The sequence below is a fragment of the Saccostrea cucullata genome, unplaced genomic scaffold, assembly GCF_032062105.1.
Source record: "Saccostrea cucullata isolate Sc308-1 unplaced genomic scaffold, CSIRO_AGI_Scuc_v1 ctg150, whole genome shotgun sequence".
Lineage (NCBI taxonomy): Eukaryota > Metazoa > Mollusca > Bivalvia > Ostreida > Ostreidae > Saccostrea > Saccostrea cuccullata.
Window position 1 is genome coordinate 148,448 of NW_026927183.1, and position 9,793 is coordinate 158,240.

The 9,793-nt window shown below is 32.3% G+C and overlaps 1 protein-coding gene across 1 annotated transcript; it reads left to right on the forward strand.

Annotated features, from left to right (window-relative positions):
• Positions 1-6,628: 6,628 nt before the first annotated feature.
• Positions 6,629-9,301, forward strand: LOC134273679 (uncharacterized). Its single transcript, XM_062755887.1, has one exon. It carries the CDS (start codon positions 6,719-6,721, stop codon positions 9,209-9,211), a length of 2,493 nt encoding a protein of 830 aa, XP_062611871.1. The 5' UTR covers positions 6,629-6,718; the 3' UTR covers positions 9,212-9,301.
• Positions 9,302-9,793: the final 492 nt, after the last annotated feature.

Sequence of the window (9,793 nt, forward strand, 5' to 3'; positions counted from 1 at the left end):
GTGTTATAAATTATAATATTACGCGTAACATTCGCGAATAAATGCATAATTTCCGCGCTATAACGCAAAAAAAATATTTATCTTACGAAAATGAGATCGATAGGCTTTCATATTCTCGTAATTTAACTAAGTTTAATACAACAGATTTAATGGAACACATTCTTTCAATTTTCAAAGTATAATATTTATGTTTGTGAAAAAAAGTAAGAATAATCCTTTAAAAAGCATCATATGGCACGTTAAGTTCATGAAATGGTACGTACATTGTTCATGCACTAATAGTTTATTTTTCCCCATGAAAATTTGATTTATTTCTTTGGATTAAAACATTGGATGGAAAACACTGAAGATGTGTTTTGATAAAGACACGAATTTCAGTGCAAAAAGGTCCTATATATTAAATTTAGTGTAGGCCTAGCGCCAAAAGAAGCATATTGACCCCCCCGCTTTGATTTTTAACTACCGGGGTAAGCTTTGTGTGTAGAAACTAAAAAATATACTTGAAAATACTTTAAATATCAGGATCGAACCTCGTATTTTTTTATAATGTTGATATAATTTGATAATAGCAAAATCTATGGGAGCCCCCCTTTTTTTAAATTTTGTTTTTTTTTGGCTTGTCGGGATTTTTTTTACTAAAATGCAGCTCCCGCCCTGAAAATAGTATTACCCCAAAATGAATTTGGTTTCCTTGGCATCAGACCTTCTGTGGAAAATTAACCCAAAGAAATTTCATCGGGTTCGGTATACACTTTACGTCCATGTTTTCGAAATATTAAATATAATTATCATGTAGCCTTTCCAGATAACGCCATCTTTGCCAAGAACGATAACTCTAATCTATTGCAGAACTGTTCGGAGTCGGCCATGTTGACTTCATATGGCTCGGAGTAAGTAAGTATTTTTTGTTATAAATTATATAAAATAAGATAGGACTTTGACATAACAAAAATTGAGTAATGCTGGTAAGTTTTGAGTATATATCATCTTTTATACAGTGTTTTGTTCTTGGAAAATCGCGTAAAGCACGAATAATGGTATTTTATTATGTACACGGGCGTAATGAAAATATGAATAATTTTTTTTTTTGGAGGATAATGATAGGGTACGCTCAAGTTTCACACATTTTCGTAAGCGGTAGACATACTGCTACAATATGTACGATTACTGAAATTTTGGAAGCTATGGCTTTCTCTTGCTGATTTTTTAAAGATTAATGCCTCAGTAATGTGACATGGAAAATTGATATTATAATGGCAACACGAGGGCACACTCATAGTTTCCTTCAATAATTAACTGATATATGTAAATTTAAGATATTAAAATACATATTTGCGAAAAATCAAGTTAGAGTTTAATTTATTCAATTACTTTTATGCCTCCCAATAGTTTCAACCATTCTAATAATTGAGTTACCTCCCTTTCATCATAGTCTTTTTCAATATATCATAAGAAAAAAGTGATTTATATATGTTTTTCAGACAAATTTCACCAGTTATATTGGGATGCTTTATGAAGTGTAAATAAACTTTCCTGGATAATCAAGGTAAATAGAATTTCATAAAATGTCAATGCTTCCATACAATTATTTGCAACAATTACTAAAAATTTTTTTCTTCCAGATTTCAGTGATTACCTAGCCAGAGACTGTGTGTAAATATTCTTTCGCTTGTTTGTTTATTCCTGTACATACCCCTTGTTGGAAAACTCAAGGGTAATTTCTTTACAATATTTAGAAGAACAATTATAAAGTTTGCCACATATAAAATGTAAGAATTTATTACAATTCTTTGAAATTATTAATGACAATTTTTTTTTCAAATATGATAAATAATTAAATATATATTATGAATTTTATTTTCAGATTCATATTTGGTTTTTCTTCATTGAGGATTTTTCCTAAAGACATTGAAAAAAAAAAGAAAAGAAAAGAAAAAAAACAAAAAAAAAAGATTTATTCAGTTGAGCTTTTAAGGTATGTATTTATTAAATAATACAGAGGGATCACTTATTATGGCACTTGTCCATCTGTCAGTCTGAAATAAAAATAATACCAATGCAGGCGACACTATCAGTATGAATTATATATGTGTGTGATGTGTGTCCATCGTCTAGTGTTTGTCTCGTTTTACTAACATGCAATATCATCATTTCTTTCAAAACAGCCAACATAGTATATGTGTATATAGGGTAAATATATATTTGTTAAAACTAACTTATCATAACCAAAATGTCCCTAACCAACAAATTAGTGGTCGAAATATATGAAAGATGCAAAGGGAACATCAATTCAATTCACAGTGATATATGCAGAGTTCTGGGTAAAAGTCGAGAAGAAATTGACAAGAAATCACTTTATGTTAAAATCAAAAGAAATAAAGCAAAGATTCAACAGCTGAAAGGGAAAAAAAACTGTGAATGTGAACATTTTTTAAGAAGTACATTTAGTGTACCAGTGAAAGTGACATCTAGAGCTGAACCACCCTCACTGCCACCACCACAACCACCACCAGCACCAATAGACCATAGTATTCAAATTATTCAGTTACAAAAGAAAGTGTTACTATTGAAAGACCAGCTAAAGAAAATTAAAAGTAGGAGATATGAACAAGCCATACAAAGGAAAGACCGAATTATTAAAAATCTGCGATCAAAATTACATGTTTCAAGAAAAATGAAAAAAGAAGAGAAGATAGACCGAAAAAAAGACAAAGAAGTATGTGTACCGGTAGATAAAATACTGAGAGACAAAAGTGTTCAGTGTAACTCTTTAAATGTTATTTTAAATGATTTACAAAAAGAACTTGATATTTTACGTTGTGAAAAAGAGGAAGAACAGGAAGGGTGTGACACAGTTAAAGTTTTAGATTTTAGGGAAAATACCAGAGGTAGACCATTTGATCATAGGATTAGGGAACTTATATATTTTTTTAGAACTCATAACATTGGTATCGAACATGTCGAACCAGTAGTTAATGCTGTTTTATCTTTAGTGAATTTTAAAGTGAAAGAACTGCCATCTAAGAGTACTAATGCAATTTTTAGCAATGAAATGGGTATTTTATGTAAAAAACAGTTAAAAGAAAATTTTTTAAATACAGAAAATTTAACTATGCATAGAGATGCTACCACAAAAAAAGGAAGACATTTTTATGGTTTGAAAATAGCCACAAATAATAATATTTTTACTGCTGGTTTAAAAGAAGTAAGTGACGGCAAGGCTGACACTTACGTCCAAAGTACTTTAAATATTTTAAATGAAATAACTGATGGTCAGTCTTGTGACATTTTAAATAAGATTTCCAGTTTTATGACAGACCGTAGTGTTACGGAAGAGAAAGTTAACAGTATTTTAATGAAAAAATGCAGGGATGATTTTAATTGTGACAAGGACTTTTATTCTTTTAAATGCTCTGTACATGCTCTTTTACAGTTTTCGGATCAGTGTTTGAAAGAAGTTTTAAATTTTGAAAAAGATGTAAATGTTTCTTTTAACAATGTATCTTGTAGAAGTAAGGAATCTTACACCTTTTATCTCATTTCATGTGTATCCAAACTTTTTTTTAAAGATGGAACAGGTGATCCCCTTTTAACAGCAACCTATGTAAAAGAACAAGGTTTTGACAAAGTACCTGTGGTGAAAGTCAAAGGGAATAGATTTAATGTTTTGTTTTATAATGCTGTAGGAATTTTTTGTATGAGAAAGCATATTTTACAGTATTTGTTATCCACAAAAAGTTCTTTGAATTCTTGTACTGATTTTATCGTGTGTGGCTTACAAAACAATCATATTTTATGTATTTTAAGAGCACTTGGTATTATATGTAATTCATTTTCTGAACCTTATTGGTCCAAGGCGGAAGAGCTACCCACTGCTTTGTCTATGGGTAGCGTGTACAGAAGAGTTGTTCAATTTTTAGATCTGTGTATACAAGAACCTTTTTTACTTTTATCAAGAAAAATTTCTCTGTTTTATGGTCCTTTTCTTCCAACTGATGAATTTGAGGAGGTTTTATATGATGATTTTTACAATGATGTAACATGTTCGATATTGAAAAAGTTTTGTATATCTTTAAAAACCAAGTCATTGTCACTGTTTAGTCCTTTTATTGAAGAAACTGGAAAATATTTTAATCCATCTGAAGATGTTGTAAATAAATGTAATAGTTGTGGCACAAATAATATTACTGTAGAAAGACTAATGGGCAGGTTGGACAAGAAAATGATGGATACGCCAACGTCTAGCGTTTTTAGTGTAGAAAACCTTATTTTATTTAGTGAAAATAAGACAAGTGAGTGGTTAAAAGAAAAGACAGTGTCAGAGAAGAAAGAGCTTTTAGGAAATATTAGGAAGGAAGGGAGGGAAGTTTTGTGTAAGAATAAGTTAGAAAAGAAATTGTTATTTCAAAATCATCTGAAAATTATCAGAGAAAGACAAGAAAATGTAAAAGCAATGAAAGAAAGAAAAGAGGAAAAATTGACAAAAGCAGTAGATTCGATATCAGACGATGGATTATGGGACACGGAAAGCAAGGTTGACAGCAGTTTACAACATATAAAGAAGAAAAACGATAAAATTACAGCGGTGAAGAAGCAGTTGAACTTATACAAAACAATATTTCCTCTAGAAAAACAACATAAAGGATTGACAAAATTTTCGGAAAAAGGAAAACTTTTTACGATTGAAAAATTAATTGAAAACTTGAAAACCATCATAAAGCTAAAAAGGGAAAGGACCCAACGGGAAGTGATTCCATCTACACTAGTTAGGAAAAAAATCATTCATACCTGGACAAACGATGAATATGAAAATGTAGAATGGAATGGTGAAATTGTTGGTTATGACAATGGAATATTCAAAGTAATTTATGATTACTTCAGTATTAAGCATTTTAATATGAAGTTCACACTAAACTCTTTTTAAAGTGGTATAGTGTGTTTGCATGTAAGTAAATCACACAATGAAAATTTTGTAAATCACTGACAGTGTTTTCCCTTTATTTTAAAGTAATGGGTTAAAGATGAGTTGTTACAGGCTAAGGCTATGTTAACCTTACAACAAAGTTTGATTTGCAGGCAGCATTTTTATCAGTCAAAGCGGTCAATTTGGCTGACTGCTGGTTCTTAGGGAAAACACTGCACTGTAACAATTTCACATCCCCAAACCTTTATAGGATATGTATTGAGTTCATAAATGATAGTTTTGTTTACTGTGTCAAGTTATTTAAGTTTTTCTTCATGAATTATTTATATTTCTAAGACAATATTCAATTTAATTCAATCAAAAAAGGAAAAAGAAGAATGCATATCTTAAATATAATTTTTCATTTGACTTGACTTTGTAAACATTACAAGACCTTGAGTGAATGAATTTTAGTATACCTGATTTACTGATTACTAGGGCCATATTTTAAAAATATATATATATTTAATTGATGAGGGAAATAAAAAAAAAAAAGTAAAGTTTTAAGTCAGTAAGCCTGTAGAGGGCAAATAGCAAATATATTTTTTTAATATATGGCATAGTATAAAATAATTTTCTTCCTATCACCTACATTATTTTCTCTAAAATACTTTTAACTTATTGAATGTGTTTTTAAAAAGGGGTATGGACTATGGAGTGATAAACAGTACTTAAACATTTGGTACACTTTATTTGAGAAGTAAATAAAAAAATCATTTTGTGTATAGAATTTTGAATAGAAAATAAGTAACACGTTTTAAGGGGGGGCGCAATTCTTGTATTGTTTCAAACTCCACATAGGTAAAATTTCTTCTTATTTCAAACTATTCCTTTCAAAACCCATCACAATTTGTTACAATGAAGTATAACATTCCAGTGGTGTGAGGTGGTTAAAATTTTAGCAATATAGTATACTTTAAATATTTAAGAAATTAAAGCATTTTATCTTAAAGTCAATTATATATGTATGTCTTGTATTTGTAATGTCTTACTTTGTGTTACATGTCTGTGTCTTTAAGTAAAGTAGATTTTAATATATTTTGCCTCATTATGAACATAACTGACTTATTCAAATATATTACAACAGGTGCAGTATTGGCTGGATGGTTGTGAGAAGGACGATGATGTTTATGAATTAACAGAACAGGAATTTTATACAGATTTGAAGGACGGAAATTTGTTTATCCTTAGTAAGTGCATTTTACATTTCCTATTTGAATACACTGCTTTTTGGGGGATGTAATTAATTACTGGGATTAAAATTGTCCTAATATTTCATTATAACTATGTAACCTAAGAATATTTAGTCATTAAAATGAGTATTTATTTAATTTTCAGACAGTACACAGTTGGATCATTGCTACACAAATTCTTGAAAAAGACTATAAGGTTTATTGATTTTTTAGAGTTATCTTTCATAAAAATGAATTATCTTTCTTTGAAATTACAGTCTTATATTTGTAATTGGATTACCTCCCTCTTTGAACAACTGTTTCATTAAAAGAATAAAATGTAGTTTTCAATTATTTATAATTTCTTCTTTCTCACTCTGAATATATCAAAATTCAATGCAGTCTTAAGTTATATTAGCAGAAAGATATTTGAAAATGTTAAATATTGTTTTTTTTTTCAGGTTTTACAATTTTATGTGGAAAGGCTATATCATGGACAACATTGGCATATGCTTTCGTTTACACGTTCACAGCAAATGCTCTGCTTTTTGAAGAATATGCAAGAAAAATTGTGGATGGAATTATGAGTCGACCCTCTCTACGAAGAAGCACTCGGACTCAGTCGAAGGCAAAAGAACCAAAAGATAAAGATAGCAGAATTACAGACTCGACTCCCTGCAGAGTAAATAATACACGTCAAGTACCCGTGGGCAAAAAACAGGTGATAAGTGTTGTAAAACAGAGAAAAACCGTTATTGATAAAGAAGACAATACAAACGATGTAGTGTGTATTGATGACGAGCCAGAACAGAGTGATGACAGTTTCCAATCCCAGAATGCCCTGGTCTCTGACAGAGACATTTATTTGTGTTCACAAGAGACCTCTGCAGAAGTATTGTGGGACTGTTCATCTCCCGACATGCGGAAATACCATCGATCTAAAAGGAAAAGAGGTCACAAAAGTAATGTCGGCGACATTGTACAGACACTCTCTACATCAAAATGTGATGATGATTCAGAAGATGGAACCAAGCCGGGACTTCTGGGATTGTGGATGGACTCAGATATGCCTGATAGCTCAAAGCCAGTGACAAATTTCTCTGCTTTCTCTCCTACAAGTAGTTTTCCACCTCCTCGCACTCATAAAGAGAAACAAAAACCCACTGTTTCCTTGTCTTCTGTATTAAAAGAGAAACTGTCTATGAGAATTAAAGAAGAGAAATCTCCTGTACTTTCAGCCAAGTACACAAGGTATTCTGAAAAGAGGAAGAGAAATTCTGAGTCAATGGATATAAGTGATACAGGGGAAAGTCCATCTAAAATCAGCAAGACTGCTCCATCTATATCTAACAATGGTGATCAGACTAACGTATGGGAAAATTCAAGTGAAACTTCTTGGAGTGAGGATGACTTTTATGGTGATGAGTCCTTCATTATAAAAGCAACACAGATTCCAAATGAACCAAATAAAGGTGCAAAAGTCACAAAAAATACAGATACTAAGCTATGCACTAAAACACTGTCAAAATATTCAAATCAGAAATGTGCAGCAAGTCATTCCACAGAAAGTGCTTTTGTGACAAAAACTGAAAAGCAAAGTGCAAACTCTTGTCAGAGACAGCAGTCTACAAAAAAGGACACAAGTTCAAAACAGCAGTCCGCAAAAAAGGACACAAGTCCGAGACAGCAGTCCGCAAAAGAGGAGACAAGTCCAAAACAGCAGTCTGCAAAAAAGGAGACAAAAACTACAATCAGTGAATCAAAAGTAGTTAAATTTCCTGATTCAGAGAAAAAGAAATCAAGTAAAAGAAACAGTCTGGGATTTAATTCAAGTTTATCTGATGACATCCTTTGTCAAGTAGTGGAGGTTGACTGCATTTTAGACAGTCAAGTACAAAGTGATAAAATGGATAAAAACAAGGGCCTAAAGACTCAAAAAAGTAATTTAATATCTATGACTAGTGAGAAAAGTAACTCTGCCTCGAATATATCTGTTGAAAATAATGTAAAAGAGGTTAAAGTGACACCAGTTTCACATCCAATAAAGAGTACCAGTCGAGGGTATTCATTTGTACAAAAAGGGAAAACACTTTCAAATCACACAGCATTAAATTCAACCAAAACACAGATTTCCAAAAGCAAAGTGGAATCGCAGAGAAACCAACAAAATGGTATAGCTGTAAAATTGAACTCTAGTGAGGCGACCATGGGGGAGATTCCAGATGAAAGTGCTGATCTGTTCAACTCCGATGAGGAGGACTTGTTAAGTGAACCTCAGGTGCTGGCTTTACTAGACGCTGTGGAATCACAGGCTCCCAAAGCAAACTGTTCTCTGTCAAGCAGCCAACCCAACATGACTCAAGAGGAATCTACACAGAGTGTTTCTCCTTGTAAGAGAAAGAAGGACTCAGATACATTCCATGTAGTTACTCCAGAAAAGTGCACGCCTGAAGAAATACAGTGCAAGAGAAATGCAGCCATTGCTAAAAGACTTTCAAACAGTCAACCAAACTCAAGCTCATGGAATGTCTCTTCACCAGAAAAAAGATTTCCCCAAGAGTTCAGTCCCCATAAATGCACTCCTGAAGAAATTCAGCAGAAAAAGAATGCAGCAATTGCCAAAAGACTTTCCAGTAGTCAGCAAAGTGAATCAAATAACACCCAGACCAAAGACCGCATCACAAAGTTATGTCTTTCACCCAGCAAGGAGGGAATGGCTGAAATTCCATCATTAAGTAGTACTCCACGCAAGTGTAGTCCCGAGGAGATTCAAAAGAAGAGGAATGAAGCACTCGCTAAAAGACAGAAAAAATGTTCTGGGAATAAATCAAACAGTGTGCCAGTGCTTTCGGTATTTCAGGAAGTGTGTAAGAAGGAACATGTTGGACAACCAACTTCTCTACCAGAGACTCCTGTTAGTAGGGCTATCAAAAAAGAGGCACCTGACAGTAGTGTTCCGTCGGACTCTCAGTTGAGTAGTTCAGTTCAGAAAGACATTGAAAAAAGGAGGCTTGAGGCCCTAAAGAGACGCGAATTAAAATTGAAAGCTTCACAAATTTGTAAATCTTCTACATAGATAGAAAGTATAGTAAATCAGTCTTAGACAAGATTTTATTTTCCTGTGATGATTTATAAAGCTTTATATAAAATGATTGAAATCTCCAAATTGTCTCATTTCTTTAATTCAGGGTCATACTATGGTGATATTGCAGTGCCTCTGTGTGACAATGTTACTATGCTTACCAAGTTACCTAACAGTTTCTCTTTTTTACACGTACATGCATGTCACAGTCAGTCTTTTTATTAGCACCATGCAGACTGTTTGTTGCCAGATAACTGTCACTTGATTGACTTATTACAATCCGTTGACTGTAGGACAAACATTGAGGTTCACTGGTGTGCTATACCAATATTTCGGACCAATATTATATTAGCTTTGGAAAAATTAAATAAAAATCCACTAATTGATGTGTTTTCTAAAAAAGTAAGCATATATCATGTCGTATGATTTTAAGTAGCATACAAAAGTCCAAACTACAGGGTATATGGGTACTGTAGACCGTAGTAGGTATGTAAAAATGTGCTATATAATCATCGTGTTAATTCACTTGGTTTCATTCAAAGAATAGGATGAACTTGCAAGATAACTCAGTAAGAA